General features: G+C 44.4%; 4 protein-coding genes across 5 annotated transcripts; 3 read left to right on the top strand and 1 right to left on the bottom strand.

The window, feature by feature from the left end:
* ABCG5 (ABC-2 type transporter family protein) lies at positions 1 to 2,122 on the top strand. Its single transcript, XM_089627392.1, has one exon. It carries the CDS (start codon positions 91 to 93, stop codon positions 1,963 to 1,965), a length of 1,875 nt encoding a protein of 624 aa, XP_089483518.1. The 5' UTR covers positions 1 to 90; the 3' UTR covers positions 1,966 to 2,122.
* Positions 2,123 to 3,094: 972 nt separating this feature from the next.
* Positions 3,095 to 3,835, top strand: LOC149385096 (uncharacterized). Its single transcript, XM_089626243.1, has 2 exons — positions 3,095 to 3,508; positions 3,596 to 3,835. Exons 1-2 carry the CDS (start codon positions 3,095 to 3,097, stop codon positions 3,833 to 3,835), a joined length of 654 nt encoding a protein of 217 aa, XP_089482369.1.
* Positions 3,836 to 4,927: 1,092 nt separating this feature from the next.
* On the top strand, positions 4,928 to 5,299 carry LOC149385095 (uncharacterized). Its single transcript, XM_089626241.1, has one exon. The coding sequence runs from the start codon at positions 4,928 to 4,930 to the stop codon at positions 5,297 to 5,299; it is 372 nt and encodes a 123-aa protein (XP_089482367.1).
* A 3,565-nt stretch (positions 5,300 to 8,864) lies between these two features.
* SLO2 (Pentatricopeptide repeat (PPR) superfamily protein) lies at positions 8,865 to 11,694 on the bottom strand. 2 transcript variants are annotated; one of them, XM_089627275.1, is made up of 3 exons: positions 11,576 to 11,694; positions 9,912 to 11,451; positions 8,865 to 9,569 (listed from the first exon to the last, which is right to left on the bottom strand). In XM_089627275.1, the coding sequence occupies exons 2-3, from the start codon at positions 11,440 to 11,442 to the stop codon at positions 9,043 to 9,045; spliced, it is 2,058 nt and encodes a 685-aa protein (XP_089483401.1). In that variant the 5' UTR covers positions 11,443 to 11,451; positions 11,576 to 11,694; the 3' UTR covers positions 8,865 to 9,042. The 2 variants fall into 2 exon arrangements, with proteins under 2 accessions (XP_089483401.1, XP_089483400.1); XM_089627274.1 differs by having other exon boundaries at positions 9,912 to 11,694.
* Between the last annotated feature and the right edge of the window lie 3,477 nt (positions 11,695 to 15,171).

The raw sequence follows: 15,171 nt of genomic DNA, 5'->3' as shown, positions 1-15,171 counted from the left end.
GACAAAGGAAAAGTTTGCGGTTGGATTTGGGAGTAGTGTGTATATAAATGGGCTTCTTAGCTCAGAGAGACAGAGAGAGAGAGAACACAAATGGAAGGAAATAGTAGTGATCAGAAGAGTTGTTTAATGCGGAAACAAGGTTGTGAGATTGAGGCCATAGGCATACACTACACCATCCTCACAAAAACCAAAGACAACCCTTTCAAGATCTTCGCCTCCAAAAGACAAGAAGCGCACGACGATGTCGAGGTACAAGGAGTGACGAGGAGGCAAGTGCTGAAGGACGTGAGCTGCGTGGCGAAGCCGTGGGAAGTGCTGGCCGTGGTGGGCCCGAGCGGGGCCGGGAAGTCGTCCCTCCTCGAGATCCTGGCGGGGAAGGCCTCGCCGCAGACGGGCTCGGTCTCGGTCAACGGCAGGCCCATGGACAGAGCCCAGTTCAAGAAGACCTCAGGCTACGTCACGCAGAACGACATGCTGTTCCCTCTGCTCACCGTCGAGGAAACCCTAACGTTCAGCGCCAAGCTGAGGCTCGGAGCCGCGGTGACCCGGGCCGAGCTCGGCTCGAGGGTTGAGTCTCTGCTGGAGGAGCTGGGGCTGAGCCACGTGGCGGGGGCCCGCGTCGGGGACGACCGGGTCCGGGGGATCTCGGGAGGAGAGAGGAGGCGGGTCTCGATCGGCGTCGACGTGATCCACGACCCGAAGGTGCTGATCCTCGACGAGCCGACCTCGGGGCTCGACAGCTCGTCGGCTCTCCAGGTCGTCGACATGTTGAAGACCATGGCCGAGACTCGAGGGAGGACCGTTGTGCTCACGGTCCACCAGCCGGGGTTTCGCATCGTCAAGTCCTTCAACTCGCTCTTGTTCTTGGCCAACGGCTCGGTGCTCCACCACGGGACCGTGGACCAGCTCGCGCTCAACCTCAGGCTCATGGGCTTGGAGCTTCCTCTCCACGTCAACGTCGTCGAGTTCGCCCTCGACTCCATCGACAGCATCGAAGAGAGCAAGGCCGGAGCGGGAAAGTCCTCGATCACCCTCCAACAGCTCTTCCAACAGTCCGGTAGTAAGGCCGACGATCGTCAGTACTATCAAGGAGTTACGAGGGTGGATTTCGCGAACTCGAGGCTCGCGGAGACCGTCGTCCTCACTCACAGGTTCTCGAAGAACATATTCAGGACCAAAGAGCTGTTCGCGTGCAGGACTGTTCAGATGCTTGTGGCTGGGCTGGTGTTGGGGTCGATCTTCCACAACCTCAAGGACGACTTGGTCGGCGCTCAAGAGAGGGTGGGTCTCTTCGCTTTCATTCTCACCTTCTTGCTGTCTTCCACCATAGAGGCTCTGCCCATCTTTCTGCAAGAGAGGGACATTGTGATGAAAGAGACCTCGTGTGGGAGCTACAGAGTCTCGTCCTACGCCATTGCCAACGGTCTCGTCTATCTCCCGTTTCTGCTCATCCTCGCGCTCTTGTTCTCCACCACCATCTACTGGCTCGTCGGCCTGAACCCGAATCTATCGGCTTTTCTGCACTTTTTGCTCCTCATATGGCTCGTCTTGTACACCGCCAACTCGGTGGTGGTGTGCTTCAGTGCGCTCGTGCCCAACTTCATCGTCGGAAACTCGGTCATCGCGGGTGTCATGGGCTCTTTCTTCCTCTTCTCCGGATACTTCATATCCAAGAATGAGATACCGAGCTACTGGATTTTCATGCACTACGTGTCGTTGTTCAAGTACCCGTTTGAAGGGTTTCTGATAAACGAGTTCTCGAACTCGGGAAAGTGCTTGGAGTACTTGTTCGAGAAGTGCATGGTCAGCGGCGAAGATGTTCTGCGAGAGGAAGGCTATGAAGTGGAAAGCCGGTGGAGGAACGTTGGTGTCATGCTTGGCTTCATTTTGCTTTACAGGTTCATTTCTTACGTCATCCTCAGATGTAGATGCTCTCAGAGAGGACTAAGGAGCCTCTTTCTGTGAATTTTATTTTACTTTATTTTATTTTTAATTGTGGAAACACTCTCTCACTCACGAGTGTGTTTCATGGTTCACGGGCTTTGGAATTTAGTCCCATAGCATCAGTTACCACATAAACGTCATGCATGTTTAAAAATAGTTTGTCTATATTCCATTTGGCCTGCCTTTATTAAAATATATATATATATATATATATATATATATATATACATATATATATATATATATATATATATATATCAAATCCATTCGGTCTGATTCCGGATCTCTATTATCGCAAGACGCTATCGCTTTTTTCTCAAAATATAACTTGGAACTGCAATAACTTGGAAGGAGAGCTAACAGCTACTATCAAATTTTGGAATCCAGATCTCTGTATTTTTCAGTGTCCTCCAATCAAAATAATCCAATTTAATTATTTTAATTTATATTTAAATAAATATAAATTAATAATTAAATAAAATGATGACAACTTATTTTGATGAAGGAAACCAAGAGAAACAAAAGGAGAAAGAGGGTGCCCGTTCTTTAATTTAGACTCTGGATGAAATAATTTTTTTTTTTTATTTAACACAGTCTTTAGATGACAGAATGTTTTGTACCACAGAGTAAACTTTAGTGGGATATCTTGATGTTTCACAAAGTTTGTTTAGGTGACAAAATTATTTGTAGCGCAACATAGTGAAGCAAAAACAATGTGTTTTTTTTTTAGCGTGGTACTTTTTGAGCAAAGTGAAATGCAAAAATTACGAGAATAGTCCTTGGTCCCTGGAGGGTGGTCGTTGCAACCAAGCCTCCGTCTCGCAATGAGTAAGTCTACGCCGTCTCCCCAAGGTGCGCAAGTGGACGAGGAAGTAGTGGGTCTTGATGAAGACCAGACCTTGACCTTGCTTGCGTCGAAATTGTCTCTTGTTGAGTCTTCTCGGAGCTCGGATGAACCTAGGCCTAGTGCGGAGGTTCTAATGGCCAAAGTCCTTTCTACGAAGCCTTTAAGGAAAACAACGTTCGTGGCTGTCCTCTCGAAGGCGTGGCACATCAGAGGGAAGTGGTAGGCCAAGGAGCTTATGCCGGGAATTTTCCTGCTTCGCTTTGCCCTGAGCGCTGACAGGGAGGCTTTCCTGGCAAGGCGGCCATGGACGATGAGGGAGCGCAGATGGTGGTGCGTTCTTGGCCGGAAAACTTGCCCATCGAGGAGATTGTCTTCTCCAAATCTCTGTTTTGGGTCAGATTGTGTGGGCTTCCCCCCGATTACATCCATGCTCGAAGTATCAAAAAAATTGTTGGGCTTTTCAGTGCTTTTCTTGAGAGTAACCTGAACCAGTTGAATCGTTTTAGTCCTTTTGTGAGACTTAAGGTGGAGGTGACAGTTACTTCTCCTCTCTTCTTGGGGTTCTTCATCGATAGGAAAGATAGCTGTGCCTTGTGGATCCAAGCGAGGTATGAGAACCTCGGATTGTTGTGCTTCAAATATGGATGCTTAGGGCACGAAAGTTCTGAGTGCTCTGCTAAGGAGACGCGGGTTGTTCGGAACCAGGGTTTTCCTGAGGTCGCTCTGTTTGGACCATGGCTTGATGCCAAATCCTAGTGGTCGAGCTGTTTTGAGTTTGCTGAGCGGAAATCTAACCTGGGGAAGAGGCCATGGCCGGATGACAAGGAGGGCAATGTTCGGCCTGAGGAGACAAACTGCATGGAGCCCAATCGCGGCAGATCGCGTTTGGAGCAGGTGGTGTGCGACAACCGAGGCGGTGACAATTCCGCGGCGCAAGACGTGGCCAAAGACGTGAGGACTCTGGGCTCTGAAAAGGCTCCACCTTTCCCTCCTCAGGATATCCCTGGAGATCGGCCTCTGAAGCGGGGAAAAGGGATTTTATAAGAGACTCCTTCTGGGAATTCCTTCTGTCTGAGCCAAAAACCTGACACGGAGATGAGGGTCAGGCATAAAGCACGTGCAGACAAAAGAGGCCTAGGGAAGCTGGTAAATGTGTGGGCTTGAATGAGGAGTTGGGCCTGGAGCCAGCAATCAACCCGGCCCACTTGCCATCAAAAGGGAATGAGATGGCCTATATGGGCCCTACTTCATATATGGCGCCTGGGGCTTCGAGATCCACTTATGGGCTGGAGGAGTGCCTGCGGCAAGAGCCCAATTTTGAGGGGGGTGTACAAGGGGACGGAAGCTTTATTGTTGGGCCTGACCCAAAGCTTGTGGCACAGCTTTGTGAATCCCTTCGTGTGACTTTTACGCCAACAAAAGGCACCTCTACTGCTCCAACGGTCAAGAAGGGACGAGAATCTCCTGCTTCGACCCGTGGAAGTAAACGCCGGCGAGAAAGGGGTGAAGGGAGAGGTAGTGGAAGCGTCATCCTGGGCCTAGGGGGAGCCACTCTCGAACTATGAGGTAGGGGCAGTGGAGTCCACGGAGACTACTAATGGAGGAGAGATGGTGTTGTCAAACACTGAATTATCGGCGGCCGGCCAGAGGTAGGCTGACCGGGCCCAATGAAATCATATGTTGGAACGCCCGGGTGTTGGGAAACCCACGGGCGATGGGCTGCTTACAGAATCTTATCCGTGAGCGGGTCCCGGACCTCTTCTTTCTTTTGGATACGAAATTAAGAGGAGTAAGGGTTGATTGTTTGAAGCAAAGTCTGGGTTACACGGAGGGGTTTGATGTGCACACGATGGGCCGAAGCGGGGGTTTATACTTGCTGTGGGCGGAAGAAGTGGCGGTTACCATTCGAAGCTACAGTAAAGGGCATATCGATGCGTTGGTTGGAGATGGGAAATGAGCTCGGTGGAGGTCTCTGGCTTCTACGGTGAAGCGGACGAGTTGAAGTGACATGTGTCTTGGGAACTCCTCAGGCGTCTCCATGGGAGTGGCTCGGAGCCATGGCTTTGTGCAGGGGATTTCAACAAGGTTCTCTTTGATTTCGAACATGTGAGCAATACGAAGATAAGAGCAAGTGACATGGCACGGTTTGGAGAGGCGCTGGAGGACTGTGGCCTTCATGATCTGGGGTTCCAAGAGGAGTTATTGACATGGGACAACAAGCAAAGTGGCGCCAAGCATGTTCAATGTCGGCTTGACCGAGCCTACGCGAACCCGGAGTGGAGGACGTTGTTCCCAGCAGCCTTTGTGGAGGTTCTTGACTTCCATGGGTCCGATCATCGGGTGATCATCATCGATACGGAGGAGCGTGTCCCGGTGGCGGCTGCCAGCTCGAGGATCGGGAAACGGTGGGCGTTCGAGCCGGGCTGGATCACTAACGCCGAGTGTGCGTGGGTGGTCCAAAACGCTTGGGGCCACGGTGCGGGTAGTGGAGGTAGAAGGTGTACTTAGGGGCTCAACCATTGCCGGGCGGTGCGGCGTGACTGGGCTCGGGTCTCATTTGGTCACCGCGCGCAGCGAATCCGAGAGCTCTCTAGCCGGCTCGAAAAGCTCAATTCTGAGGTACGTTCTAGCTACAATTGCAGGGAGGCAAGTAAAGTTGGCAAAGATCTCGAGTCTCTCATCCTCGTTCAAGAGCACTATTGGCAGCAGCGGGCCCGGGTAGACTGGCTCAAAGGCGGGGATAAAAAGTCAGCCTACTTCCATGGGAGAGCCTCGAGGAGGAAAATTCGGAATTATATGAAAGGTATTTTCACAGATTATGTGGCTTGGGTTAGCACAGAGGGGGAAGTGAGGGCTGTTTTCGAGAAGTACTTTGAGGAAGTTTTTTCTTCCAATGGCGCGTCAGATGGATTTTCGGGTGATTACTGAGGGAGACGTGGCCCGCCTTCCAGAGGGGTACCGGGAGATGTTGGACGAGGATTTCTCGGGTGAGGGCGTTGATCGGGCTCTTAAGGCGATGGGACCGCGGAAGGCCCCGGGCCCCGATGGTTTCCATGCCCTTTTTTTTCAAAAAAATTGGGATGTGGTCGGCCCGGCGGTTCGAAAGGAGTGCCTTGAGATTTTGAACCGGGGGGGGCGAGTGCTATTCAGTTTTAAAATACATATCTAGTTCTAAAATTATTACAATGATTTAAATACGAATACAAAACGAGTCAAATAAAGCTCTATAATAATAATTCATAGTCTAAAAAATAAAATAAAATAAAAATTTAGGTAAAAAATGTTGTGAAGATTTTTTTTTTTTTCTTTCAAAATCATGGTCTAGGTGGTTGTGAAAGACCTATATTTAATTATTGTTAATTTAATTTTTTAAATAAAAAATTCGGTTATATAACCGATATCCAAATTTGTCTAAAATCAAATCCGATATTCGGTCCAGTTTTTGAAACCGATCGGTTATCCGAATCCAAATTTCGGTTATCTGACGTGACTCCAGATTTCGGTTTCGGTTCGGTTTGGATATCGGTTTTATCCGATTTTCGGTTATGTTTTATACAACCCTATCAAAAACAATATAGAAAATAAATTTTCTTGAAATCTTGAAACAATTTGCATACAAATTTCTACTTATATTTCTAAAACAATTATTTGAGCTTTAAATTTTAAATTATTATTATTATTCATTTGTTAAATTTTTTATGTGTTGATTTTCTATATTAACTAGTTTCAAGAACGTGCTAGTAAGTAAAATTATTATTATTTTTCAATTAAAGTGTAAAAAATAGGAAAAAATAGTATATTGAAGTGTTTCATCAATTAATTAAAATTAGTAAAATTGTTGTCAATAATTTTTAACAAATAACAAAATTTAAAAAAGTGGAAAAAAATACCTATTTTATATTTGATGATTCAATGATTTTAAAGTGTACTGCATGCTTTCTTATCATGTTAACAATTTTAAAAGTATTATAGACTAAATTTTTATCAACTAAATAAAAACTTAATTTAAAATAAAAAGTATCTTATATTTATACTAATAATATAAGAAAAATATTTTGTTATAATATATTTAATTTGAAAAATGTATTCTATATTAAATAGTAACATTTAATATATATATATATATATATATATATATATATGTATATTACACATACTTTTTCCAAAAAATATAAATAACTAATATTGATTAAAATAATATATATGTTATACTATCATGCCAAATTTATTAAAAGTATTATAGATTAAAATTTATCAACTAAATAAAAACTGAATTTAAAATAAGAAAGTATCTTATATCTATACTAATAATATAAGAAAAATATTTTGTTATAGTATAAATTTCAAAAATGTATTCTATATCAAATAGTTACATTTTATGGCTATGTATATTACACATACTTTTTCCAAGAATATATACAACTAATATTGATTAAAATAATATATATGTTATTCTAATGTATTTACATAATACAGATACGTGATAGTAAAATATATTTATGGTAATTATTATTATAATCTATATGTATATATATAATAAGGTATACTAATATTGATTAAAGAAATATATGCTGTTCTACTGTGTATATGTGATACAGGAAAACATATTGATATTAATCACTATTATAATTTACATATATCTAACAATATTACATATAGTAACAATATATATATATATATATATATATATATATATATATATATATATATTAACGAAAGTGTTTCATGCCAACTCCATTTATTGTAAGATTTTATTTCATTTCCTATAATAAGAATTTCAATGATTTGAACTTTTGAAGAATCTCAAACGTTGTTTTCTATATTTATTTATATATTATGGTTTATAGAGAGAGAGAGAGAGAGAGAGAGAGAGAGAGAGAGTTAAATTTAAGAAAGTGAAAAAACAGAAGAAAAAAAACTGAAGAAAAAAAAAGGCCACTACGTGTCGCCATCTGGCGAAGTCACGTGGCGGCTTTAGGATGAAAGTGGGAGAGGAAGTGCTCTTTATTATAGATAATAGAGAAGATGAATTGATTAACTCTTAAAAAAGAGTAAAAATTATCATGACTAAAGTGTAAGAAATAGAATACTAAGTAAACAAATGCAGCGATGGTGAAATTTTTAAGGCCTAATATTTGTTTTGGTCTAAAACCTCGATAAGTCTTGGGCCGGCCCTAGCAATGGTATTAGTAAGCTTCATTTAGGTGTAGCAATGACACATGCTTACATCAGTTACATGTAGTAGGCCACAAAAGCAATGAAAGGCAATATGATTAGTTTTTTATGAACAATAAATCTGGAGAAATTGTCCCATTTATCACCAATTTCATAACATTTTCTCATTTTTCACCAAAAGACTAATTTGTCCCAAAATGTCACCATCTATGTCAACAATGTTGACATCTATTTTTGTCTTTCACTATGAGATGTCAACATTGTTGACATAGATGCCAATATTGTTGACATATCGATAGCATTTTGGGCTAAATTAGTTTTTTGGTGGAAAGTAAAAAAATGTTATAAAATTGGTGGCAAATGAAAAAATTTATCATAAATCTTCATTGTTATTTATATTTTATTATATATATATATATATATATATATATATATATATATATCATAAAACCCTTTTTTTTTTATTTCTATAGTCTAAATTAACCTTTTGGAATTGAGATTTTTTTGCCTTTTTTTAATTTATATTCCTATCCCTCACTCATCATTCTCCATGTCTCTCTCAACCCCACATTCTCTCTCTTCCTTCTCTATTTTTTATAGTAATTGTGTGCAGGAGTATTTTGAGCTTACTCTTTGTCCGTAAAGCTATTGTTGTTCAGCGGAGAGCCATGACCAAGTCGATTGACTTGTTACTTTTCACATTGGGTTTATTTTGAAGAGGGATTTCATTCTGGACAATTTTGTCCCAAGATTAGCACAGGGAGTTTAGTCACCAGTAGGGACGGAGCTAGAGTCTGAAATTAAGGGGCGCTAAAGTGAAAAAAAATTTCGGGGGGGCTAATCTGTAAATTTACAAGGTAAAAATATGAGGAAAATAATTAAATTTGAGAAAAAAGTGTAAAAAAATAAATAATAATAATTGAGGTGGGGTTTAAGTCCCTGCTGGGCCTTCATTGCCTCCGTCATTGGTCGCCAGAGTATCGGCCAAAATCCATGAGTTTTAAACCTTACTTTAAGTCTCTTCTCGTTTACATCCCAAGACAGAAAAATAAACAGAAGAATCAATTGATTCTGAATCATTCTTCACCATAAGCCTCTTCATCACCATGTTTTGGGACATACCCGGCTAGCTTCATCTGTTTCAAAAGAGACTTCAAAAGCGAAAACAAGTGTTTCCTTTTGGGATGTCTCTTGTCTTTCACCAAGAACACATGAACACGACCCTTCACTTCGATCCAGCTGCAGCCAGGCTGCTTCGTCACGCCACGGCGCTTCATTAACCTCCGCACTCTCACAACATCGCTCCACCGTCTGAGCTCGGCGTACATGTTCGAGAGAAGGACGTAAGGCCCGGAGTTCGTGGGCTCTATCTCCATGAGCTTCTCCGCGACATGCTCTCCCAATATGATATCGCGGTGAAGTTTGCAAGCTCCGAGAAGAGAGCCCCATATCACGGCGTCGGGCTGCATTGGCATTGTCTCGATCAGGTTCCGCGCTTCTTCGAGATGACCGGCTCTCCCCAGAAGATCAACCATACACGTGTAGTGGTCCTTCACCGGTACCAGATCATGCTCCTCCGTCATTGTGGCAAAGTATCGCCGACCTTCGGGAACAGAACCAGATATCAAAATAAAATTTAGAGGAACAAAAAAAAAAAAAAAAGAAGGTGTTCTAGCTAAATAGCCGATTAAAACTTTTGAGGAATAGCCAAAATTTTAATTAGCCAATTAAAACAGGGGTTATTATTTCGATTGATATAGTAAAAAAAAAAAAAAAATTGGACGACCCTGTTCTAAACTTTGACTATTTTGCTGAATAATTAGTTTCAAATAGTTATTTTGTAGAAATTATTCTGAAATACACTACATAAATTTTTAATACATTTGGTATTTTTTTTTATTAAAAAAATTTAAAAAAAAAAAAAAAATAGGGCCATGGTGACAACCTTGCTCGACGAACCCTGCGTGGCTGCAACCAGAAAGCACGCCAATCATGGTGACATTGTCGGGGCGCTCTCCCGAAGCCAGCATGTCGCGGAAGGTTCCGATGGCTTCATCCCCAAAACCATTTTGGGCGTAGCCGACGATCACAGCATTCCAGGAGACACGGTCCCTCTCGGCCATGGTAGAGAAAACCCGACGCCCTTCCCCAACCGACCCACATTTCATGTACATGTCGATCAGGGAGTTTCCGACGAAGATGTCGGTCTCCTCGCCCGATCGGAACCGAAACCCGTGCTTCACCACGTGTGTGTGGGCCTGCTTTCCGAGCTGAAGGTCCGCAAGGTTTGCACATGCATTCAGAAGATTCCCGAAAGTGAAGTGAGTCGGAGACACACACTCTCTCTTCAAGCAGAGGAACAGCGAGACCGCCTCTTCGTTCTCCCCGATCTGCGTGTACCCGGAAATAAGCGCGTTCCAAGAAATCACGTTCCGCTCCGTCATTCTCCCAAATAACCGCTTCGCATCATCGAAGCTCGCTGCTTTCGCGTACCCGCTGACCATGGATGTCTCCGAGACCACGTTCCTGACCGGCATTGTGTCGAAGACCCGTCGAGCTTGCTTTATTTTGCCACATTTCGCGTACATGTCGACCAGAGCGTTGCCTAGTACGAGATCGTCTCTGAACCGGTCGCTTTTCACTGCACGCGCGTGTATTTGAGAACCTTCTTTCAGCGCCATAGAGGCTGCGCAAGCACTCACAACGCTGGCCAACGTGACCTCGTCCGGTTCATGCCCACACTTCATCATCCTCGCCAAAACATCCAGAGCTTCCATGGCCGGACCGTTCTGCTCGTAGCAACTTATCAGGCTGTTCCATGAGACTCTGTTCCGCTCTTTCATTCGATCGAACACTCTCTGCGCAGAACCTACGCTGCCACACTTTGAGTACATGTCAATCAGAGCGGACCCCATGTAAACGTCCTCGGAGCAATGTGATTTTGATAACAATGCGTGAATCTGAATCCCCATTTTCAGGTCCCTTAGCCCGGAGGAAGCACAGAGAGCACTGCCAAACGAATAATTGTTGAGCACGAAGTCCTCGGCGTGCATGGTAACGAGGCATTTCAAGGCTTCTTCGAAACGCCCATGCTGGGAAAACCCTGAGACCAAAGCATTCCACGTGCATTGGTCACGATCGGGCATCGACCCGAATACCATCAAAGCCTCGTCGAGAAAACCGGACTTGGCTAGCGCGGTGATGATGGAGTTCCCAGAGAAAGTATTTCTCTCGGGCATTTTGTCGAACACCTTTCGAGCGGAGCCCAAACACCCGCATTTTGAGTACACGTCGATGAGTCTGTTCTGGATGAAAATCTCCGACGAGAAATGTGTTTTGATAATACGAGCGTGAACGCGACATGTGTCGCGTATAGACTTGGCGACCCCGCAGGAATCTAGAAGCTTCGAGAAGGGCGTCGAGTCCAGGAACGAGAGGTCTCCGACGAGTGTTTTGAGCGGTGAATGCCTTGCCATTCCATGATCCTATGGACAGTAATAAGCATTCGTGGTGGCATTACTACGAGTCCTTGACTGCATTATTATATATATTCTCACTAGGAACTGAATTAATTACTGGGTCCTAGTTATGTACTGCAACTCCACTTACTGGAATATAAAGATGAAACTGACTAAAATGTCATTCCGAGAAATGGATGTAATCAAACAGCTTAGACTTCGCTCTGAACCGACGGCTTACTACACACGCAGAGCTGTGTTCAATGTAGCTAGTGCAGTTTTACACCACTTGAAAACTTTATATATATATATATATATATATATATATATATATATATATATATTGTTAACGCTCTTTTTTGGTCAACACTTAGAACCGTCCGTGGTTCGGTCTAGAGGTGGACCCTATAACCGAACGTAGATTGGTTGTGGTGAAATCTTCTCTTTTCGTCGTCTTTGCCTCGTCGGAAAGAGGTTTCCGGTTTTTCGAGTTCGTCGCAATCTTCGGATTCGTCTTTGCCCCGTCACTCCATGATTAGTTCACCTTCGTGTTCATCGAGTTCGTCGTGTTTTTCGGGTTCTTCGCAATCTTCGGATTCGTCGAGTTCTTCGCGTTCTTCGTGTTCGACAGTCCTTCGAGTCTATCGTGTTCTTCGGGTTCATTGGGTTCTTCACGTTCTTCGTGTTCATCGAGTCCTTCTAATTAGTCGTGTTCTTCGGGTTCTTCGCGTTCTTCGTGTTCGTCGTGTTCATTCGCCTGAAAAGACAAGAAACGTGGACTAGAGGGACGCAGAGGGGGTTCTCCTGCCGCGCGTTCCGACGCTCAACATTAGTCGAGGTGGGGGGGCTTATCTCTCGTCTCAAGTGTCGAGAGAGAAAAATATAGTGAGTCGGGAGTGAAACAGAGATTTTCTAAGTCGAGAAAGACTTACCTTGAGAGTGGATGGAGATGGGGTATTTATAGTTTTTCATATTGGAGTTTGAGTTGGTTTTGGAGGCAATTGAGCCTTAGAGGTCGTTTTTTGCCGATGGTGTGCCTTGGATGCCGATAGTTCCACGCCGATAGTTCTATGCCGATAGTTCCATGCCGATAGTCTCGGCCATGAAGCTCGCCGATATTTTTATGCCGATAGTCTCGGCCATGAAGTTCGCCGATGGTCTAACGCCGATTGTTTTGTTTCGATAGTCTTGTCCGCCGATAGTTCAAAGATTCTTGTCTTTGCCGATAGTCTTACTTTGCCGAAGATTTTAGGACGCCAATAGTTTGGTCTTGAACTTCGCCGATAGTCTTGCTTTGCCAAAAGCTTTAGGTCGCCGATAGTTTGATCTCGAACTTTGCCGATGGTATGACCGCCGATAGTTCAAGGATTCTTCTCTTTGCCGATAGTCTTGCTTTGCCAAAGGCTTTGAGACGCCGATAGTTTGGTCTTTAACTTTGCCGATGGTTTGCATAACAATGGTTTAGATCTTCAACTTTTCCAATTCTTGTCATTTTTGCTCTCCGGGTATCATTTTTATCTTGTGAAAATGACGGCATAACATTAACCCTCCAGCTTCTTGTGCGATTTGTCATGCGAGAAATTTGTCTTGTGTTCCTTGAGAGCTTTGTTGTCAACGTCTTTTGATCTTCTGACTTGGAGACGTATCTCATACTGGCGCACCTCGTGGGGTGCGGATATGTAAAATGTTGATCCCGTGGGGTTGGGTATCGTAATAAGTGAGTCACGAAAGAGTTTGATCACACAAAGTCGTGCCTCAAAAGGCATGAGTCTAGGAAGACTTTGATATCGAAATATCGTGTCTCGAAAAATGTGAGTCTCGTAAGACCTTGATCTCGAAAGATCGAGCCTTGGAAGGCGTGAGTCTCGAAAGACTTTGATCTCGGAAGATCGTGCCTCAGAAGGTGTGGGTCTCAGAAGACTTTTATCTCGAAAGATCGTGCCTCGGAAGGCATGAGTCTCAGAAGACTTTGATCTCGGAAGATCGTGCCTCGGAAGACGTGAGTCTCAGAAGACTTTGATCTCAGAAGATCGTGCCTTTAAAGGCTTGAGTCTCGGAAGACTTTGATCTTGAAAGATCATGCCTCGGAAGGCGTGACTCTGGTAGACTTTGATCTTGGAAGATCGTGCCTCGGAAGGCGTGAGTCTCAGAAGACTTTGATCTCGGAAGATCGCGAGACCCAAACAAAATTTATTTTGAGTGGTGCAACGTCCCAAACTTCTTATGGCTGAGTAAGTCCATTTTGTGGCTGTGCCGAATCTCGGAAGATCAGGGTCTCAGGAGACCTTGCCTCGTAAGGCAGGCTTTGCTTGGGATTAACTCGAGCCATTAGTGGCATGATTCGTTGCATTCCTCAATATAGATTTTGCAAGGATTTCTCTTAGGACCGGCTATTTCCCGAAGTCGGAAGTAAGCAAAATGAACCCTGAGTAGCGTGACGACTCAACCACTTATGGCCAAGGCTAATGCCTCTTGGACTAGTCTCGCTCGTACCCATTGGGGTCGGGGCTTCACCCTTCTTGAGACTAACTCAAGCCATATTGGTTCGGAGTCATTATGCTACTCCGAGAATATTCCACCTTAGCTACTTGGTGGTCGGAGCGTCTCTCCGTTTTGGCTTTTCGACTCTGTGACTGATTAGATGGCTTGGTCGTACCCTCGCCGGGATATTGTTTTCGTCTCTTGCCGGGGCTTCTCGATCGCCTCTGACTTGGAGTATTTTGGCCATCTTTGAGGCGAGGCCATTGATCACCGAGGCGAGAGATGTGGAGGTGAAGGCTAAGGTCATGGTTGGAAACCCTTTTGAAGAGAGATTCGGGCTCAATCTTCATCGGATTGATGATCTTCCGCCGGAGGAAATGAATTTATCGGTGGGAACTCGTGGTTGTTTTTGGGTCCACTCCTTCTAACGCCAAAATGTTAGCGCCGTTTATGGGTGAATCTGTGGTTCGGTCTAGGGGCGGACCCTATGACCACAAGTAGATTGGTTGTGGAGAAATATTCTCTTCTCGTCGTCTTTGCCTCGCCGGAAAGAGGTTTCCGATTTCCCGTCACTCCATGATTAGTTCACCTTCGTATTCGTCGAGTTCGTCGTGTTCTTCGGGTTCTTCGCGATCTTCGGATTCGTCGAGTTCTTCGCGTTCTTCGTGTTCGACGAGTCCTTCGAGTCTATCGTGTTCTTCGAGTTCGTTGGGTTCTTCACGTTCTTCGTGTTCGTCGAATCCTTCTAGTTAGTCGTGTTCTTCGGGTTCTTCGCGTTCTTTGTGTTTGTCGTGTTCTTCGCCGAAAAAGACAAGAAAAGTGGACTAGAGGGACGCAAAGGGGTTTCCCCTGGCGTGCGCTCCGACACTCAACATTAGTCGAAGGGGGCTTATCTCTCGTCTCAAGTGTCAAGAGAGAAAAATATAGTGAGTCGGGAGTGAAACAGAGATTTTCTAAGTCGAGAAAGACTTACCTTGAGAGTGGATGGAGAAAGGGTATTTATAGTTTTTCATCTTGGAGTTTGAATGGGTTTTGGAGGCAATTGAGCCTTGGAGGTCGTTTTTGGCCGATGGTGTGCCTTGGATGCCGATAGTTTCACGCCGATAGTTTCACGCCGATAGTTCCATGCTGATAGTCTCGGCCATGAAACTCGCCGATAGTCTCGGCCATGAAGTTCGCCGATGGTCTAACGTCGATTGTTTTGTTCCGATATTCTTGTCCGCCGATAGTTCAAAGATTCTTGTCTTTGCCGATAGTCTTACTTTG

Source organism: Urtica dioica, chromosome 9 (genome assembly GCF_054948205.1).
Source record: "Urtica dioica subsp. dioica isolate 48M chromosome 9, U.dioica_male_clone48M_v1_H2, whole genome shotgun sequence".
Lineage (NCBI taxonomy): Eukaryota > Viridiplantae > Streptophyta > Magnoliopsida > Rosales > Urticaceae > Urtica > Urtica dioica.
The sequence above is the reverse complement of the archived record's forward strand: the minus strand, read 5'-3'. Positions and strand labels throughout refer to the sequence as shown.

Bases quoted from the DNA above. Each gene is read 5' to 3' on its own strand.
- ABCG5 (XM_089627392.1), top strand. From the start codon at position 91: ATGGAAGGAAATAGTAGTGATCAGAAGAGTTGTTTAATGCGGAAACAA.
- LOC149385096 (XM_089626243.1), top strand. From the start codon at position 3,095: ATGGACGATGAGGGAGCGCAGATGGTGGTGCGTTCTTGGCCGGAAAAC. The intron at 3,509-3,595 runs GTCGCTCTGTTT...AACCTGGGGAAG, and splicing joins GGAACCAGGGTTTTCCTGAG to AGGCCATGGCCGGATGACAA.
- LOC149385095 (XM_089626241.1), top strand. From the start codon at position 4,928: ATGGCACGGTTTGGAGAGGCGCTGGAGGACTGTGGCCTTCATGATCTG.
- SLO2 (XM_089627274.1), bottom strand. From the start codon at position 11,442: ATGGCAAGGCATTCACCGCTCAAAACACTCGTCGGAGACCTCTCGTTC. The intron at 9,570-9,911 runs GTTGTCACCATG...CTGTTCCCGAAG, and splicing joins CGCAGGGTTCGTCGAGCAAG to GTCGGCGATACTTTGCCACA.